The sequence below is a fragment of the Onychomys torridus genome, chromosome 3, assembly GCF_903995425.1.
Source record: "Onychomys torridus chromosome 3, mOncTor1.1, whole genome shotgun sequence".
Taxonomy (NCBI): domain Eukaryota; kingdom Metazoa; phylum Chordata; class Mammalia; order Rodentia; family Cricetidae; genus Onychomys; species Onychomys torridus.
The window spans coordinates 142731089-142752341 of record NC_050445.1 but is presented as its reverse complement, the minus strand read 5'-3'; the positions used below and the strand labels follow the sequence as shown (position 1 = coordinate 142752341).

The 21253-nt window shown below is 42.7% G+C and overlaps 1 protein-coding gene across 1 annotated transcript in view; it reads right to left on the bottom strand.

Annotated features, from left to right (window-relative positions):
- Positions 1 to 531: 531 nt before the first annotated feature.
- LOC118580295 (C-type lectin domain family 2 member E-like) overlaps positions 532 to 21253 on the bottom strand; it is a 46465-nt gene continuing 25743 nt past the window's right edge. Inside the window, exon 5 of the mRNA XM_036181959.1 lies at positions 532 to 640. Coding sequence (XP_036037852.1) covers positions 532 to 640 — 109 coding nt within the window. The remainder of the gene's footprint in view (positions 641 to 21253) is intronic.

Sequence of the window (21253 nt, the reverse complement as noted above, 5' to 3'; positions counted from 1 at the left end):
GCAGAGGCTGTGGCATTGGTATGTGAGGCTCTTCATTGGTGGCTGCAGACCAGTGATGTGGCCTGGTGCAGGATACCCAGAGCTGTGGGGGAAGGGTGCAGGAGGATGCCTCCCTCTCTAACCTCTATAGGAGGCATGTATGCTGCAGCCATCTTGGCTCAATCCTGTCTTTCCTTCATTTTTTTTTTTTTTAAGGTCTCAGTCATTCAAAGGAAGAACTAATGGAAAAAAATTCAAATTTGGTCATAAGAGTGGAGGTCACTAAAGCTAACAAGATTGTAATTCACGTTTAAGATATGAGTACCAACTCATACCAAAGCACTGAATTTAATTTAGAATCTCTCATAGACTCCCAAACACCCATAAGTATAGTTGGCTATGATAGTTTTGATCTTGAATATCACCACAGATTATGAATTGATTTTTGATAATTTTAAGATAAAGAAATGAGTGAGTGACTGTAGATAACATGTTACAGGACTCTCATGATTGCTTTGACACAAGCTATGAAACTTCTGGGCAATATAAAGTTTAGCTCTTGGGCTTGCTACAAATCCACTTCTTAGACGTTCGGTCCCTGCCACTGCTGATCCCTCTGTCACTCAGGTAGGCACATTCTCCTTCTCCTCGGATGAAACCCCTAAAACAAAAAACAAACAAAAGTTTTGCAAAGTCTGCCATGGCATTCACTCCTGCAGTGATAGCTCACTCTTCTCCACTGCTTATTTATAACATGGATCACACAAAGGCAGAGTCCAGGAGGAATCACCACCATGAGACTTACACCTAGTGACTTTCACAATCGCAGGTTTGATTTGATGAACACACCTTTGTCATTCATCTATGTTGAGCCCTGTACTGTGTGTACAAAATATTGACTGGTTCTTGCTGTCATGTTCAAGTGAACTTCAGCCATGGGTAACACCACAGGGTGATCATCAATTCTATCTTGTAATATTTTTCACATGTATAAAAGTGGGAGGAAAAGCAACACTTAATAAATTGCTGAAAGTTCTTTAATCATGGACGTGACTGGGACTGTGTTTCACCATTCCAGTGAAATGGGTCTGTTCAAAACGGCTATGCTCACATCCAAGAGCTGTCCTGGGTGCTCTTTGATGATGAGACTCTAGAGGAGGCTCCCAAAGCCCCTGGAGGCTCTGCTTTTGTGACAGGTGCAGCTGTGCAAACAGCTGTCTGACACATCATACCCCAGCAGTTCTGCAGTGGCTTCCTGGGGTTTCAGAGCCCTCACTGCCCATCTGCAGTTCTGTCTACATCCCACGAGGGCAGTTATCAGCAAGGAAAGATTTTCAAGTGCCACAGCACAAAACATCTACCCCAGGTGCCAACACCATGCTAAAGATTTGGAATAAAACAACACTAAGGAAATCCAATGGATTAAAATTTGTCGGGATGTGGAGTTCACTGGGGATTGGCTGATACATGTACCACCAACCTACACCCAAGGCACACCTCCAGTCTAAAGGATTATGTTTCCAGTACAACTGGCTCCACATGACACTGCCTTTCATCTCTCATAGCCACAACTCACATACATCACAACACAAGAAAAGAGGTCTGAAATCATACATGCTCTTATTATATTCAGTATTGTCTGTCCACCTCCACGAGTGCTTTGATGACTTCCTGTGCAGGCCAATCCAGTAGGCAGAATCATTCATGTGTCTCTTTAGAAAATCCTGTCATAAAACATGGAAAGCAAATAAATGTGTGTAGTTGGAGAGCTTCTCTCCAGGTGCCACCAAGACCCTGCAGTCCCACAACCCACATAAAAAATAATCACTCAGACGCTTATATTACTTATAAACTGTATGGCAGGCTTCTTGTTATCTACTTCTTCTATCTTAAATTAACACATTTTTATTATTCTATAAATTGCCACATGGCTCGTGGCTTACCTGTACCTTACATCTCCCTTGTCATGGTGGCAGCTGACACCTTCTCCCTCCTCCGCCTTCCACTTCCAGAATTCTCTTCTTTGCTTGTCCCACATATACTTCCTGCCTGGCTACTGGCCAATCAGTGTTTTATTTTAACCAATCAGAGCAACACATTTGACATACTTGAACATCCCACAGCACTTCCCCTTTTCTTTTTTTCAAAAAGCAAGAATCTATTGGTACCAATCTACACAGGGTAAGATATCACTGTCTAGCATCTATATCTCTATCAATCTAGAATAGTTGTGGTTCCAATTCAATTATAAACCAAAGGAAGAAACAATTAAATCCAGTATTCTCCCTAAGGAAAGAAATTATGTCTCAAAAAAACACAGGGAAAGAAAAAATGGAATGGATAGGTATAAGATATTATGGTAGACTATCGTATACATTAGTAAACAAATTTAGTAAAATAGCAGCCTTAGATAATTTACACTGTAATTTGCACTGTTATGAAATCTTATATGTTGATACAAATATAAACTTTTATATTCATGTTTAAGATAATTTGTATATTGATACAAATACAGAACTATGTTTGTTATAATGTACACATATTTTTACTCTTATTTGAAATATTTGTATATTGATACAAATGTAAATTTATATCTGTCATACTGTATGTATGTTCTACTTCTGTTTAAGATATTCTGTATACTGATATATATTTAGGATTATTATCATATTACATATTACACTATACATTCCTACCTCTGTTAAAGATATTTTGTGTACTGTCACAATTTTGAAGTCATTGTCCTTTTACTGTACATTTGCTTACAGACTGTTTGACTTGTTAACATGAAGCCTTAGTACTTAGGTTGTTTAGGTAGATAAGACTTATAGATTTATAGTCACCTATGCTTATCATCTCTATAATTATGTTAGTTAGGTTATCCAGATTTACAGATACATAGGTCAGATGGACAGGTAATCTTCAAACACTTCATGAAACTAGAGAATATGGCATTTAAATAACTTAGAATTTTTGTTGACACAAGACACAATTGCTCCTGGCAGCACCAATTTGAGCCCAAGAATGTTGGGCTTCTAAGACATTTCCATTTGGAAGTTCATCTTCTTGGCAAAAACTGGCCTACTGGACAAAGAATTGCCCTTGCCTCAACTGCTGACAGTATGAATGCTGTCCTTTCTGGACTAGCGGGACACAAGGAAGGCAACCACTGTACTCTGCCAAGACAGGGTAAGATGGTCTTTGAATTCCTGCTTCTGAAAATGGTCTGTCAGATACTCTAGGCCTGTAGCCAATTTGAATGCACCAACGATGCTGAGAAACATTAGGTGACTGTCCAGGCTGCCAGCTGTCTCTGTCTACTCTTGCAAGACTCCCAAAAGTTGCTTGCATCCTTCTCCCATTTCTCGGGTATTATTATATTCCTTCTCAGGTCTTTGATGAGGTTAAAGACTAGCAGTTATAGTTACAACTTAATATATTCACTCAGGTTCTTTAGGATAGGACACCTTTTGGAATGACCTTTGTAACATGCCACCTACCCACGCTCTAGACTTCCCTGGATTTTAGTACGTGTTTCTTGCTTGATATTGTTTGCATTGATTGTAGTTCCATCTTATCTAGGTTATTATCCCTCATTACTCCTGGACAATATTTGATAACCATTTCTTTGTATATAGTCTTGTATTAGGTTAGACCCTTCTTATTTAAACAAAAGGGGGAGATGTAGTGAGTAGCCATTCCAGCATTAGCCTGGAAGTCCCAACCCCCATTGAGGCTTCATGTAATGGTCACGCCTACAAGGTGGGGCCAAGAGAGGATGCTGAAGACCCAGGATCCAAATGAGAAGGATCTCTAGGTGCCCAAACACTGGACACTGGAGGTAGACCAAGCAGAGTTCTCCAGAGAACACCACCGGAGTGTGCCATACCTTTGCCAGACCCTACAATCTACCTATCCCTTCATTTGTAAGTTACGCCACAAAATAAACTTCCCTTTAACTACTTGGAGTGGCCTTAATAATTTCACCAATACATGTGTCTCTCAGCTTCAGATGACCATGGAGTCTCTGCCCTACAGCCTCCTCTCAGGGTGACAGCAGGTTTGAACTCAGGATAATCAACTAAATAGCCCTTAGTTCTCAGTGGATGTGTTTTACTGCCATAATCCATAGTACACTGACAACCACCTGCCCTTCTGCGGCTGAGCAAGTCCCTTGTTAAGCCTGTATTCACAATTATTAACAGTTGTCACCTTAAAAATGCAACACTTGCCAGCTTGGACAAAGACATGACCACCATGTCTCTCAGTCAAATATATGTCTGGCCACAGAGGTTGACTATGAGCATTATAGGACAGAAAATCTTTGGAATGCCTCAGGGATACAGACAGATGTGTTACCATCACAAAAGGACCATACTAGCATGTTCCCCATGTCCCTAGGGTGGGAACCTTCCTCTTGCTTCAGCTTTAAGCTCTCTATCTCAAAGAAGTAAATATTCAACAGAACAAACAACAAACAAAACCTGATCCTTTCTTACCAGCTCCTCCAGGCTGTCAAATTGAGCTAGTTGGGCCTTTTTTCCCATACAGAAAGTCTGGCTGAATGTCCAGTTGCTTGAGTCTTCAGAAAAATAGAAACATTTACTCCCATTTCTAATCCAGTCACTTGGGCAAGCAGTATGGTTATTTTCATTCTCCCCTCCATTTGTAATAAGAAAACTCTTCTCTTCTCTGGATTTAACTATGGATAAATACATATGCAAAACATGACATGGTCAAAATAGGTTTTTGATACCAAAACTTTGATCAAGGATTTCCTGTTATCATGTACACACATATTAAATCCATATGAAAATATACTGGCTCTCATTAGAAGCTGTCAGAATGACAATCATCAAGAAATCTCACCACAGATGTCAGGACTCTGGGCAGAAACTGGGACACTTACTCACTGCTGAAGAAAGTATAAACTTATACATCCAGTAGGGAGGCTCTTTTAAAAATTACAAATAGACCTTTTGTGACTAAGCTATGCCACACTCCTGGGCAAATATCAAGAGAACACTACATCATAACACAGAGAAACTTGCACATCAATGCTTATTAATAGCTCCATATTTACAATAGTAACAAAATGAACGACCTACATGTCCATCAACTGGTTAACAGGTCATGAAAATGAATTACATGTACAAACACAATGTTATTCAGACATAAAGAAAAATGAAACTTGCAAAGTAAAGGACATAGAAAATACAATATTAAATAAGTCACACAAACTCAGAAAAAGACCCCATGCACTCCCCCATATGCTTACCCTAGCCCATACTGTACAGAGTGAACAGCTGTGAGTGTGGGCATAGTGTAACACGGAGAACAAGGAAGAGTAGTGTAAGGTGAAGAGGAAGGACAGGATGCAGCAATGGGCCCATAAGCCATGAATAGGGTTACAAAGGGCATTATTTTTCTAGTTTCAACTTTGCTGGTGTTTGTTCTAGTTTATGGATGATAAGTGTATAAAAATGTAAATACAGTGACAATCTAAAACCATGACCCAAGTTCCTTGACTTCAGAGTGTCTGTTCTAACTGTGTGGAAGTTCAATGAGATACATAGGGTTTGGTATTTGGCAAGTGTTGGAGTGGTTATGTTGATGGAGTTTTGTGATGTGTTCATTTCTGAGTCTATTATAATAAAGTGGTGTGTGTGTGTGTGTGTGTGTGTGTGTGTGTGTGTGTGTGTGTGCATGACTGTGTGTGGCAAACCCTGAATGCAGCAACTTTCAGAGGTTAGAATGCTTAGAAAAATAAAGACATTTTTTTTTCATAACTTTGTCTTTTCTTCCTTTAACAGAGAAGAATGAATGGATGACTCTTTGAAGGGCTATTGAGCCTAGAAACAAGTGATGTCATAAGAAACATTAAATACTAGAAATCACACACACACACACACACACACACACACACACACACACACACACACTTATTTTTAGTGTAGGACAACATGTTGCAGCTGTTCCCTGGTCTCACATGCAGTACCATGAGGCTTTAATGAAAGGGACAAACACAGCAGGAAATGAAGGTGACTGTGTCTTCTCTTTATCTGACTCTTTTCACAGCTACACAACAGTTTAGGTTACAATGACTGTCGTCTTGGCAAATGTTTGTCCAGGTTTAGACTTGAGTATTATTCATTGACATGGTTAAAGCTGATTTTATAAAACAGTATCATGAATCATCTGCTCTAGCTATGGCAGGAAAGCTATACAAGTTTTATCACATTATTCAGAATAGTCTAACAATGAAAGCTTGGGAATCACATGTTTCTGGAACATTCTATTTAATATTTTCAGACCATGGTCGAAGATGTTAACTGAAACCATGAGTCATGGTTGGGGTGGGGGTGCTGTACCTTCCCCAACCATATTACTCTTCACTCCCCTCACTTCCCTTAGCTGGAGCAGTCTCCTTGAGGCTGCTCCTTTGGGTTTTCCTTTCCTTGTTCTCTGCCTGAATAGGTCTCCCAGGTGAACATGTGTCTCCTGCATCTCTCTAGAGTTTGCTTGATGTCATCTTCCCAGGGATGCTGAGCCTGGCCTCCTGTGCACACTACAGCCGGTGCTGATCCTTCACTGCATCTTCCTGCTAGACCCAAAGTTCCCAGAGAACAGGAATTTCCAGTGTGTTTTCTCTCCAGCCCTTCCCACAGTGCCTGGCTCACATGGTCAGTAAGTATAGGTGACAGTGTGGATGTGGACAGAAGACTGCAGAATCTGGAGATGAGTCACTCACCTGACAATGAGAAAGCCAAGGGAATCGCAACTACAGCCACAACACTCATAAACACGGCAAAGCAGCAGAAACACTTAATAAACACGGAGTTGGTGATTATGTGAAATTTTCCTTGAAGCTTTTTACCTGTAAAATATGAATATAAGAATGCCCACTTCTTAAGAAAAATGAAGGAAACTTACAACAAAAACCCACTTTTCAATTGCCCACAAGTACCTAAAAGGATCCTGCAAACCCCTTTCAGAGAAGGTCCTGGACCATAAAGGATGCCATGGTGGAAAGAAGACTAGAGAGGACGGAAACAGAACTTTGGCCAGGGTCTTCCAGTTCCTGAACTAAGGGTGAATCATCAAAGAACAAGAAACAAAAGGAGTGAGGAGCAGTGAGAAGTAACAACAGTCAGCTGGATTTCTCTCCATAACGTGTTCTGGTTAGAAGGAGTAACAGACACATTAGGGGAATCAGGGTAATTAGACCTATGAACAAACTAAGAAAAGAGGAAAAATAGAAATACTCAATAAACACACCAAAAGTGTGTGAAAATTAGGAATCAGAGGAACTTCCTCACACTACAAAAGGTATCCATTAAAAACAAAACAATAAATCCAACTGCAGTCTGCTTCATTCTCAAAGGTACAGTTATAAAGGCTTTCCCAGTAATCAGGAGCAGGAGCAGGAGCAGGACATCTGCTCACTACTCCAGGATGACTTTTCACAAGAGGGCTTCACCAGGGCAAAGAAATAGGGTAATGTGGCTGGAGAATGCTCAGCAGTTAAGACCATTGGCTTCTCTTCCAGAGGACACAGGTTCATTCCTAGCACCTACAAGGTAGCTTTCAACCATGCCAACTCCAGTTCCAGGAGACCCAAAACCATCTTCTGGCCTCTGTAGTCACCAGGATGCATGTGATGAACAAATGTGTGAAGAAAACATCCATACACATAAAATAAGTTTCTTAAAGAAAGAAAGTTTACACATTTTGAAAAGAGATAAAAGTGTTTCTCTTCACAGATGATGTGGTTCTATCTGCATAAAAATTCTATCAAATCTACAAAAGACTACTGGATGTAAACAATAAGTTTACAAAGCTTCAGGACACAATGTCAGCATGGCAAAGCCAGTTGCATTTTACTGTCAAAAGGAAGTTAACGTGTAAGACTGCACCATTAACAGTAACACCAAAAACTATAAAATTATAAATCTAAAAAAAGTTCATAATCAGCATACCAAAAACTACATGTAAAATTATGAAGAAATCAGGACAGGGCAGGAGACTTTGCTCAGTGGTTAAGAGCACTTGTTGCTCTGGTAGAGGACCTGGGTTTGATTCCAGTACCCACATAGTGGCTTACAATCATCTATAATTCCAGTTTCAGAAATCTGACGCCTTTCCTGACCTTGGTGGGCACTAGGAATGCATGTGATGGATAGATATTTATGTAAGCAAAACATTCATATGCATAAAACTTTTAAATTAAAGAAAAAGAAATCAAGGCAGATATAAACACATAAATGTTGTGGGATATTTGTTCACACAGACACTCCAACAATGCCAATAAAATGTAACATTGAATCATGGGCAGAGCTAGTGACTAGCTGACAAGAATTAGTCATGGATGTTTTGTAGGACCCAAGATACATAGAGAGAGAGACACACACACACAGGAAGTAGTAGGGAGGGGCTAAAAGATTCCCAGGCCATTTTGGATTGGGGAAGGCAAGAGACAGAAGGTCACTGGTCACTTCTCCACTGCTTCTCTGATCAATCAGATTCTTACCCCATTACTTGACTCCCAAGTTTTATTCAACAACAGAACAATATAAGTAAATACTTCACATAATAAACTGGAACACTCAATATTGCTCATAAGTCAACAATTCCTGGGCAAGTTTATGTTTTCAACAGTTTCACTGCCTGGGGGGTGATTGCCTTCAGAAAAAAATTTATAGCATCAAATTATATGATAGGTACTATGAAAATTACAAAGAAACTAGGATAGTCCAAAATGATTCTGAAAAAGAAGGGTCGGATTCAGAGATCATTCTGCCTAATCTCATGACTTATGGGAACAGGAATAAAGACAGCCTGGTGCTACGAAAAGAGTAGACACTAGAACAGTAAAGCAGAAAAATCAGAAGTCATATCAAACACATGTGATCAACAGATATTTAACAGAGATGTACAGTTTACAGATTGGGAAAAGGTGGCATCACTCCAGCATATGCTACTGAAACAACCTGGTGTCTGTCTGCTAAAAACAAGACACAAGATGGACTGTAGACCCAAGCACAAAGCTTAATATTGTTTTATTTGTTATTTGTTTGTTTGTTTTTGTTTTTGTTTGGTTTGGTTTGTTTGTTTTGCTTTTTTTGTTTGTTTGTTTGTTTTGTTAGATAGGGCTTCTTTGTGTAGCTTTAGAACCTGTCCCAGAACTCACTCTGTAGCCCAGGCTGGCCTTGAACTCACAAAAATCCCTCTCCCTCTGCCTCCTGAGTGCTGAGATTAAAGGCATGCACAACCACTGCCTGGCCAAAGCTTAATATTGTAAAGTTATTTAATTCCTTAAGTAGTAGGAGAATGACTGTGAACTTGTCTTGGGCAAAAATTATCTGAGTTTCAAGAGAAAGTTCACTGTCTATATAACAAAAGATTGATGAATTCAATGTTAATGTGACTCTAACGCCCTTCTTTTGGAAAGGCAAAATTGTGCAACCACTATGATGCTGTTTGTGCAGGAACTACACAGTATGGTGATGTGCCCCCATCCTGCCCATATATCACCACACTGAAAGGAAAGCTGGCATTTAAGCTTTAAGAAAAAAGAAAAAGAAACTTTACATGTATGTCTGTAGCAGCTTTAAGGATCACTGTAAAAAAGAAAGAAAGAAAGAAAGAAAGAAAGAAAGGAAGGAAGGAAGGAAGGAAGGAAGGAAGGAAGGAAGGAAGGAAGAAAGAAAGAAATGCAATATTTGCAATTATTCAAATGTCCCTATGCTGATGACAAGTTAACCAAACCCTCTCAACAGAAGAAACAAGATTGACCCCAAGCCTGCACTTGCCTATTTCCCATACCACTTTACCAGGCCAAATGTCCCAAGGCTTCTGACTCTAAAGTCTCTAAAATAAACCTATCAAGTTTAAGCGAGCTTAAAGGCAGGGAGCTGCAAGAAACTGTCCCCTTCTGTTTACTTTGAAAAGAGACTCAAAATGCCATGACTCACTTCCTCTTCTCACTTCTTTACAAGTTTCCTGCCAGATTTTCTTAAGTTCTTGATATAACATTTGATCATGTGGTGTTTGCTCACTTGTGAATCAGAGCTCTGCTCCTGTGCCAGTGGTGCTGTGGATAGTGTCTTAGAATTAGGCCAGAGCTGTGTCTGAAGAGTAGAGAGCAATGCTATGTCAACATGAAAGAAGTCAAATATGAATGCTTCAGAAATCCATTTTGTGACATTCTGGAAAAGTAAGTGTGTAAGGGCTGGGGACAGAGATACAGAGTGTCTGCCAAAGGGAATGGGGAAGCTGGAGTGGGGTAGGGGACAGGGGTCTCTATATCCTTTATAAAGTATTATCTTAGATCAATTTTATGTGTATGCATGTTTTGTCTGTGTGTGAATGTATAGGTGTAAGATATGCATGCCTAGTGTTAGGGGGGGTCCTGAGAAGTGTGTGAGTGTGAGGCACCATATGGATGCTGGGAATCAAACCCAGTCCTCTGTAAGAGCAATAAATGCTCTTAATGGTTGAGCCAACTCTCCAGCCCCTATATATCTTAACGAAGAATGCATGATTATATGTTTTCAAAAGTGATGAAGATGTATATCAAGTGAATTAATTTTACTGAATGCTAATTATACTTTTTACACAGTTTCCACTGACTTTAACCATTGTCTTTTGCTCGGTTTTACACATCTAAAATACCAGGAAGCCTCTCCCATTAACAATGAGGAGAAGGATATGTAGGATTGGAAGGGTTTAAGCACCAAACTGTGGCCTTTGGATTTTGTCCACACAAAACTCTCGACCTTCATTCTTCCTAGTTATACAAAGACATAGAAAGTAGCAGGATAATTCTCACCTGCTCATTTCCAGCTCCAGCACTTCTAAGCAGGTGAGCAATCTGGTTTCCCTGGGTTCTGCTCCTCATAGCTCCTCACACTCGCTATAGAAAGTAAATCTTGGGAGATTTCTGAACTCCTCCATATTTTGAATATATAGACTTCCTTACCATTTCTAGTTTTGCATCAAACTTAAAAAAAAAAAAAAAAAAAAAAACAATGTTTTGGGGTTGGGGATTTAGCTCAGTGGTAGAGCGCTTGCCTAGCAAGCACACGGCCCTAGGTTCAATCCTCAGCTCAAAAAAAAAAAAAAAAAAGTTTCCAAATCCAAGAAAATAATATAAACTCCTTTCTGATTTTAGCTAGTTCTCTCAAACTAACAAGCAGTGTTAGGCTTCAATGCTTGACTAATTTCTCTCAACATGTCATCCAGGTCCACCCATGTTGTCACTAAAGAAGACATCGTCTTATTGGTGCATAGTATTCCCTTATATATGGAAGTTGATAAGTTTTGGATTCTCAGTTATTGGATATCCTCCACCACTGATGCAATAGCCAATCAAGCCAAATTGATAAATCCAGGTTTAATCTGAACAGAGCAAAGCATCTCCCTAGCGGCTCATATGTATGATCTTGAGCAGCCCCAGGAGAGACTGACTCCTGGCAGGCTTTCTGAGGGGAGGGGCAACTACTTGGCAGGCTTTCTGAGGAGCGGAGGAAACTACTTGGCGGGCTTTCTGAGGGGAGGGGCAACTACTTGGTGGACTTTCTGAGGGGACAGGGTCTGGAAAGGGAGGAGCAGGCCAAAGCATGGAAATCTCCACCACCACCATCCGCAGCTAGAGATTCCCCAACAGGAGTATTTATCACAATTTTCCTCATTTATTCACTGATAGATGCAGATGTGTTCCATGTTCTAGATATTGTGAACAGTGTTACAATACACAATCGAGTACAAATATCTCTTGGGGGAGGTAGAGAGGAAGTAGACAATATTTACTACAAAAAGGTATCAGGCCTGGTGTTTAAAGGCACAGTAGGTTGAATACAGTTTACAATAACATACAGTGTTTCTAAAAACAGCTGAGAGGGTTTCAATATATTCACCATCATGAAACAAGGAATGTGTGTTCATTTTAATGTGCCAATCAAAAATACACATCCTACTTTGTGTTGGAATTCCCCGCCACTCCTTCAGCTACATGACCGCACATGCGCAGTTCAGTAGCCGAGCAAGGGGCCTGACGTCCGACGTAATCCGTGCACTACGTGATCACACAATCTGCTCATGCGTGGTGTAGCTCTGTAATCCCATATGAGCATGTGCAGGCGAATCCATAAGAAACAGGACACAGAGCCCTCCCCGCTTCGTCCTTCTCTCTCTCCACGTGTCTCTTCCACAGGCCTGGTCACCCTATCCTCTGTCCCTCCCCTCTCCCTTCTAATAAAACTCAGCTCCGATAGAGGATTTTGTCGTGACTCGTGACGTTTCCTTGCAGAGTAAAAGCACCTCCTTAAAACCAACACTCGGCCCTGAGCTATTAGAACTGGTTCACCAACAGGGCCCCACTGGCAGGAGAAAAGGCTTGCCAGGTTTTGTTTTAAGCCACCCTAGGCTTTGTCTCAGGCCTGGAAGGTGATGAAGAAGGCCGCCATCTTGGGAGTTCACCATCTGTATTGTGTAGTCTCGGGCTCTCTTATGGCCTTCACAGCATTTATCTAACCCCTAATCCCTCAGAAGTACTTGCTTACCTGAGAAACAGTAGCATTGTTCATGAGCTCTCTCTTTTGGTATTAGTCAGAGGAGGTGAAACTGTTACAGAGGCTGCAGTGGGTTCGAGACAGCTGAGTCTGCAGACAGCAGAGGAGAAGGTGCAAGTGTTAGAGAGACTGCCATGGGTTGGAGATAGCTGCATTCACCAGAGGCAGAGGAAAAGCTGAAAGTGTTAGAGAGGCTGCCATGGGTTCCATGAGTTCCAGAGGGCAGGGTCCACAGACAGCAGATAGGGCAACTTTCACCTAAGTCAGTTTGTTTAAGGACTTGGCTGCCATTTTCAACCCACAGATAAGTCGGAAGAAGGAAGGAAATCTTTACTTTTGTAACTTTTCCAAGCACAGTAAGGGCTCTGACTTACCAGGAGGAGTATGTGACTTGCTGGCACCTGGAGGGCCTAGCCACAACTCAAAGTCAGGGGCAGCAGTAGACACCAACACCTCTGGCTTAAACTAAGGAGGGTGGGTTCTTCAGTCTGTTTAAGGGTCCTGGGTAGGTGTGGAGAACCAAAGCAGCCCCATTTCAAGCAAGCCTCTCACCCCAGCTTGAAACAGGCCTGAGTTTCAAAATTCTCAGAGCCGGTGACATAGGTCCCGGAACAAAGTCAGGATGTTTGAAGAGCCATCTGGTGGCAACTGATTTTCCATAGAATGCCCAATGCTGGAGATGGTCAAAAGCACAAAGTCAGGATGTTTGAAGGATTATCTGGTAACAACTGATTAACCACAAAATGCCCCAATGCCGGGGGTAGTCTATAAAGTTTGACAAACAACCGGTTTAAACTACAAAGGAAGATAACACAGAGATTCTGGAAAGCCCCTAAAACTTGAGCCAATCAGAATTGTACCTGTACTAGCACCCCTAACAGATGTAACCTTGTGGTTTTTGCCTTTAAAAAGTGAGCTTGCAGAGGGGCAGGCACCTCCTCCAGCCTCTACTGAGTTGGATGGCTTGACCAGGTCCCTGCTGCACAGCTGGAACTACTTCAACAAGCCTTTCTTTGGCATTTTGGTGAGTTCCTGTCTCTGGTGGTCACTTGGGGGTCTCCCACTCAGGGCACAACAGGTGTGGAGGAGGGGAAACTTAGGTGTGCACTGGATGGCCAGGATAGGGCTCAGAGATTCCAGGGAGGCCTAGTTAGATTGCCTTCCTCTTCACTTTGTCCCACAGCTCCCAGACCCTGTTTCCCATCACCACAGCAGGGGGCATGTCCACCTAGAGGAACTTGGCCTGGTCTCCTGAGGCTGCCACTAGACCCCTGAGTTAACAATAATTGTGAACTCCGTTTTTGAAGAACTATTCTATTCCTAAATAAAAATATGAAAGTAGGGGTGGAGCCATGGCTCAGAGGTGAAGAGCACTTGCTGCCCCTGGAGAGAGAGAACTCAGTACATTTCCAGCACCCACAGGGTGACTCAAAACTGTCTAAGTCCAGTTCCAGGGGATTCAACACCTTCTTCTGACCTCTGTGAGCACCAGGCATGCATGTGGTGGACCCACAGGGCAGGAAAAACTCCCATACACATAAAATAAAATAAAACTTTAAAAAATTAACGGGAAATGGATTTAAAGAATGAAATATAACTGTTTTTCAAAATGAGAGGATACAGTTTTAAAGTAGAAATTTTCAATGTCCTTTTCCCACCATTTACCACAAAGAAAAACTGCAGATGGATTTGCGGGATTTTGTGGGGATCTCCCATCCCCTCCCTACTGAAACACCTAGATTACAACAACAGGAACAGAAGGACTGAGATTGTTCCCTGATGCCACAGGATCATTTAAGGCCAGGAATATACCGGTGCCCTAAGGAAGGGGGAGAATTTCTGACAGCCAGGAAGTCTGGGGAAAGGAGCAAGGGGAGACAGGAGGGGCATGGGCTGTGGGAGTCCTGAATGGAGGTGGAGGGGAGGTTTGGAAGAGGGGCACTTCAGGAATGCACTGGATAGAGCGATGTGCCTGAGCATGTCAAGGTCCTCCAACCAATCCTCTAGGAAATCCGGATGCCTACTTTGCTTCACAAACTCAGAAAGGCTGATTATCTCTCTCCCTGAGATAGCAGGGATCTCAGAATCAAGTATGAATGCAGGGCTGGGCGGCTGCAAGTGTCTCTAAGACCACGGGAAATGTGATCTGATGGGCGGCTATTTCGATCCTAACTCCTACAACACACCGCTACAGTTCTTTTCATTGCTGTGGGCGAGACAAGTGTAAATCCCAGACTTACAGGCTACTTCCGCCCTCACTCTGGCGGGAAACAGTGGATCGAAAATTCCAGATGCCTGTGAAGAGTGCACTAACAAGGTCGCTGTTGGCTGCTCTTCCCCAAACGTACATATGCCATGGCAGAATAATACAGAATTACACCGGTGCTTCCTGCCCACCCTAGAGCTCCGCACCACCCCACCCCAACCAGCCCCCCCACCCCGCCCGCTCCCTGCTGGTACCTATCTCTAGAGACCCCTGTGGAGGCTAACACCAGAGATTCAGCTCCCCTAGCGAAGCTCCCTCTCTCCCTTAAACTCAGTTCATTAAATACATACGGTTTTCTCCCACTCCAGCTGGCAAAGAGGACTCTGCAGTTAACTTTATCAAGGAGGCTTTACAGCGCATATCTTCTTCCTTGTAAAGCAAATATGGAATGAATGAGGTTTGTGGAGGGCGGGTTTTCAAACCAGCTGACTTGGAGGCACTGCCCAGCTTCCCAGTGATTTGTTGCCTGATTAATCAATCCTGAATATATCCGCCCTTTTGGCACATAAAACCTGCTTTTGGGAGAAACAAATCTGGAGAGGGATTGTGACAGGAAATTTGCTGTACCATAAAAGGAAATGACAAAAAAGAAGAAGAAGAAGAAGAAGAAGAAGAAGAAGAAGAAGAAGAAAAGAAAAAAGAAAGAAACAAACAAACTGAGCTAAGAAATGTTTTAGAATTTGACCCTGAAAAATGCTTATTAATTACAGCAACTTCACACACTTTACTCTTCTGCCAAGGTAGGATGACAGGGGGTGTCTCACTGTCCTGCTGAAATCAACCTAAAAACAAAACATCTACAAAACAGGGAGATGTAATTGCCATCTCTTTTAAGCCTTGTGGAAATAGAAGTTTCTGGAAAGAAACAGCAACTTCCACAGAACCTTCTACACCCCTGAGTGATTAACACTTAGTCACCCTAGAGGGTTTGAAAATCTGTGAGTTCAGAGCCATCTTTAAAAAAAAAAAAAAAAAATCCTGATCAACCTGTTCTACAGAATGAGATGCAGGACAGGCAACAAAACTACATGAGGAAACCCTGTCTTGAAGAAAAGAGAAAAAAATTATTTTACCTTATGCATATGTGTTTTCCCTTGCGTATGTGTTTGTGCATCTGGTACTCATGGAGGTCAAAGAGAGCATCAGATCTCCTGGAACTGACTGAGCCACCTCTCCAGCCCTCCATCTTTAGCCCTCTCAATACCTGTTTGTTGTTCTTCACTGTCCCTGAGCTTTATGACCATCAGGTAACTCAGAAGACTAGCTTTCCTTAGAATGTATTAACAGACAGACAGCTCCCACAAACCCAGGGGCTAAGAGCATCATCAGGTACCATCTGACCCCTGTAACAAGGTCCCCACTTTGCTGTAACCCCCTCTCTGATGTTTCTACCAATGTGCTTGAAGGGTCGTTATGTATGCCCTCCTTTGTTCTGTGGCTATAAAGACTCCACTACCACCTTGGAACATGGAATTTGGGGTAATGTAAATCTTGTTGCTGGGCCATAGGCACTCATTTTGTTTCTGTACTAAACTCTTAACCCCTTTGAGGTGATAGTTGCGATGCATACCATGACTCTCTGGGAACAGGATAGTGGAGCACATTGTCTCTGTAGGAGAGTGAGAAAGAGAAGTAGACTAGATACCAGCTAGGGGACCAATCTTCCCATGACATGAAGGTTGAGCACATTTGGGGAAGCTGGAGGGCGTACGTGTGTGTGTGTGTGTGTGTGTGTGTGTGTGTGTGTGTGTGTGTGTAGCAGAAAATTGCAGCTGTGTTTGTGGTCTGATTGGGAGCAGGTGAGTTGTTTTTACTACCCAGTCACATTGTGTCTGCAGGTGCAGCTGAACAGTCACTCTGGGACTAAGCAATCCCTTATGGATGGGGCTAAAGCCTAACACATCCTGACTCACTTCTTCATGACCTGAGGCTCTTACTCAAAATATCCCAACTCTAGTAAGGTGAAAAAGAAAATGGTGGAGAGGAGTCATCTTTTGGAGAGGCTGCTGGTGGGTCCCAAAGGTGGGGTGAGCATGTTGAGGATGATGCCTGGTAAGATCCTAGTTTGGACATGGAAAGCACATAGTCTTTGTTGAAGCAAATTGGTGAGACAGCTGAAACAGCACGGACCAAAAGGTAAAGTTGGCATAATTATAATGATTGGGCCTCCCAGGGGCCAATCCAAGTCCCCAGGCAGAAGGGTCTTTCCATAAAGTATTGTCTGCCTTTCTCTGTGTTTGACTCTTTCTAGTAATCGCCTAGCATTTCCCCTTACTAGGCAGGGTTGGTTTGCATCAAGGCAGCATTCCTTGCCTACAAAGGCTAGCCTTTTATAGAAATAGCCTGTCAGTGGAGGTGACAGGTGAGCAACTTCAGAGATAGAAGATCAGAGCCTGATTAGAATAGGGAATGTAGGTGAATCAGGATATAAACCATCAGATGGGGTGCTGGTTGTGGGGAAGGAGTGTGTTTGCTTACTGAGCGCAGAATAAAGGAGCCAGAAAAGGCAGAGAGAGGCAAGCCAGACCTTCACACAGGACCATGTTTATATTGGTGGAAACATAGTGAGGGGTCATCTCAGATCTCACTCACATGGATGGATGGGCATATATCCCATGCCATGTCGGTGTATGAGCAAATGTCCACTCTATGAGGGTGGACAAGAGGAAATTCCCACTGGAAGAAACTGGCTTCAAACTTTTTGGAGGCACACATGACTTCCATAGAACAGAAGCTGAGACTTTCAGTAGGAAACTATCCAAATGCCTTGTGTGTGGACAGCTGTGGGGAAGGAGTGTCTTGAGTGTACAATGTAAGCACTGGAGATGGTGTTTTTGTTGTTAGAGCAGAGTTAAGATAAGACAGGACAGTCTGTTGGGCCATTTGGTCAGCCTGGATTTTTGAGAAGAGAACTGAATCATTTGTCTTTTTGATGCCCCCTGCAGTGGGGAATGGCTGATTGGGAAAGGGAACTGCTTCATTTTGATATCCAAAGGGAGTTCATAATTGATGTTTCCTTTTGGTTAGGAAACCCCTTTCTCTGCAGAGCAAGGTGTTGTATGGACTATGCTGTAGGTGTATTTGAAACCAGTGTGTGTAATGTCTATAAGACAAGAAGAAAAGCAAGTGTGAGATCCCAGGTAAGGACAATTATTTCTGCCCTTGTGAAGTTGTGTGAGGGGGTGGGAATTTGTCCTCTACTAAGTGTGGGCTTGGGGGAGCAGTGGGGTTCTGCCAGCACCCATGTCAGAGGAGCTACAGTCAACAAGGGAACTTATGGAGTTCAGTTCACCTAATAGCAAAGCTAAACCCTGGAGAGACAAAGCCCTGGGAGGAGAAGGCAGGGAAGGGAGACAGAGATTGTTCCCAGAATGCCCCTTGCTTCTGCAGTGCTTCCTCCTGCCTGCTGCTGCCATGTGCCTGCTGCATTTGGCATGATGTGATTAAACCCCACTCCTCACTGGGCAGTTTACTTGAAGATCACAATGAAGATGATTTTTATAAGAGCAATGATGATTAGATCATTTAATTGGGCTTTCTGGGTTAGCCTAAAACATATAGATAGTTAAGACAGTAAAGATGATTAGGAAAGTGGTTTAGGTTATTTGGCCAATTGCTCCAATAATATATATATATATATAAAACCTTCATTTTAGACTAAGTGTTACCTTCCTCTTGTTAGATGTGAGAATAGAAGAAGGTAGAAATGACAACAAGGAAGTTTTGGTATTCTAGACCCATGAATTCTGCCTGTGGAAAAACAGGCTGTTGATCAAAGAAAACAAAACTGTCTCTGTACACAAGGTTAGACCTGAGTTTCTTAGTCATGTAACTTACAGAATTAATCACAGACCCCAGTATTCACTTTGAAAAAGCCAAGTTGTGGAAGGAAATTACATGACCCGATTGTGTGTAAAGAAAGACAGATGGTTAGCTGATCAGTCCTTTAAAGTTTCTCTGGAGTAAAAACAGGATAGGAATCTGTACACTAAAAGCACAAACAGCTGCCTGCCAGTACAAAAGGAACCGGCTAAAAAACACTTAGCTTACTTAACTATTTGTCAATCAGTAATAAAAGAATCAGTGCTTTGGAGTGAAGATGTTATGGTGGGAATATTAATACAAACAAAAATGTTTAACAACGTGTGGGCTTCTAAGAAAAACAGGTAACTTGTGATCATAATGTAATTTCTTCCTATGTAACAATTTAATTTGTTTTTGGAAAAATATGTAACTTATGATTATGAAGTAACTTCTTTCAGAGAAAATTTTGTGTTATTGGACTGGAGAGATGGCTCAGAGTTGAGAGCACTGGCTGCTCTTCCAGAGGTCCTGAGTTCAATTCCTAGCCACTCCATGGTGGCTCACAACCATCTACAATAGGATCTGATGCCCTCTTCATACATGGGGGCAGGGGAGTTTTGCCTTAGGAGGTGTAACAGGAATAAGAGAAAAATAAAAACAGGAGAAGGAAGAATGAGGAAAGATGTAAAGGAAACATCCGGGAAGAGGTAACAGGAAAAACATCTGAAAGAAGTAGACAGGAAACAACTGGGAAGAATAAGACAAAGGAAACAGCAGGGAAAGAACAGGACAGGAAGGAAAGAAAACAGAGCAGGAAGAACGACCAACAGAGAGAGAAACAGCAGGAGGAATTGAGCTTTGGCCTCATTAAAGTCCCCATGTGTGTGGGTGCATCAGTCCAATAGTTTGCCCATCCATGTCTCCTCTCCAGTTTTTCTGACCTCCTGGGAGCCTGCTGGGGGCTGGGCCCCTCCACAGCAGGGTGCCCTTGAAGTTCAGCACATCCTGCTGTGTAAGGGTCTGTTTTAGGCTGTCCCCATCTGTCAGACAATCTGGAGCTTCTTCAGGGATGATCAAATACATGGGCAAAAGGGTTAGAAGGAAGGTCAAGTGTGTCAAAGCAAGAGAGAAGGAGAGCAGAGGATGTGGAGGGTTATGGAGAGGTGGTGTGGAGTTGAGAGCGGCCAAGGCTCCAATATGAGGCTGCGATTTAATATTAGTAAGTCTGGAGAAGCTGTACTCTGGATGGAGGGAGAGTCAGGAAATCTCAGTGGTTGATGAGGCCCTTGAGTGAGTGTAGTGAGGATGTGTAGGGGCTGTGAAGTGAGATTTTGTTTGTCTAGGTGATAAGCAGTGCCACTGTGACCATGGTCTAGGGGCAAAGTGGCCAGCCTAAGCTGACTATGTGTAGTTGTTTAGAGAATAGGCCATGGGATGATGTGTCCCCTCTCAACTGTTGGCAAAGTATTTTGAGGGCTCATCCTTGGTTAGCATGTGAAAAGAGACAGAAGGGCTTGTATGGGTCCAGAAAGGCTAGTGTAGAATCCAGGGAATAGTCTCAAGTATGTTTATGGGGGGAAAGGAGAGATTGAAGGGGAGAGTGACTCCCCTAGGGGCCCCTTCAAGCCATAACAAAGAGGCTGAGCAGCAAGGGAAATGTTAAGGACCCATATGCAGAGAAATTAAAGAGTCCTGGTAATACAAACAGCTCATATTTGGTTTGTGGGGTTGGGAAGGCAAGGAGTTCCTCTAACCTGGCTCTGGGTATTCTTCTCCCTCTTGTGAGACTGACAGGCCCAGATAGGTGACTGATGGCTGCCAGATCCGGGCCTTGTGACTGGAAATCATATAGCCTCAAGAGGCCAGTAAAGAAGGGTCATGGAACCATTTTGTGGTGGCACATGCCTTTAATCTCAGCACTCGAGAAGCAGAGGCAGATGGATCTCTGTGAGTCTCAAAAAAACAAAAAAAAGGTCATGGGGTGCTAGAGAAATGCAGTGCTCATGGGCTGTAATGATGGTGCCGAGAGGAAGTTGGACATGCTGAGATTAGATTGGATACAGAAATCAGGCGTGATGATGGCAGCCCATAAACAGCTCATGATAAAATAATGAGTATAGGGTGCCTGAACATGTGATAGGGTGAACTTTAAAATGAATGGTTGGTTCCTTCCACCCCCTTCTAGTGTTCTGCAATTTTCTGCTTCAAAAGATGCTTACTGCTTAATAACAAATGGCTTCCTGCTTGACTTGACTGCCCACTGTGTCTGATTGTCTCTGGGACAAAAGGGATTCTAGGGAACAGACCTGTGTGACCTGGATAATGACCAGCCTTCTGTGGAGGAATGGGGATTGGAGGAAGCAACCTATACTGAGGCTTATCTTGTCAAGGAAGGGCCATGAGGGACTCTGACCCCGGGCCGCTGGCTTGCTCCCCCAAGCCTGTTCGGTCACCCTAGCTCCAGGGGCTAATAGGCCTCTAGAATGGTACCCATGGGAAACCAAAGATCTTAAAGAGTTCCCTAAGGCAGTGGCTAAGGTCAGCCCAAATTCCCCTTGGGCCCAGACTCTATTACAGGACTTGCCTACCACCCGTGTGTCCCTAAGAATTGGCCATCCTCACTAGCTCTCAG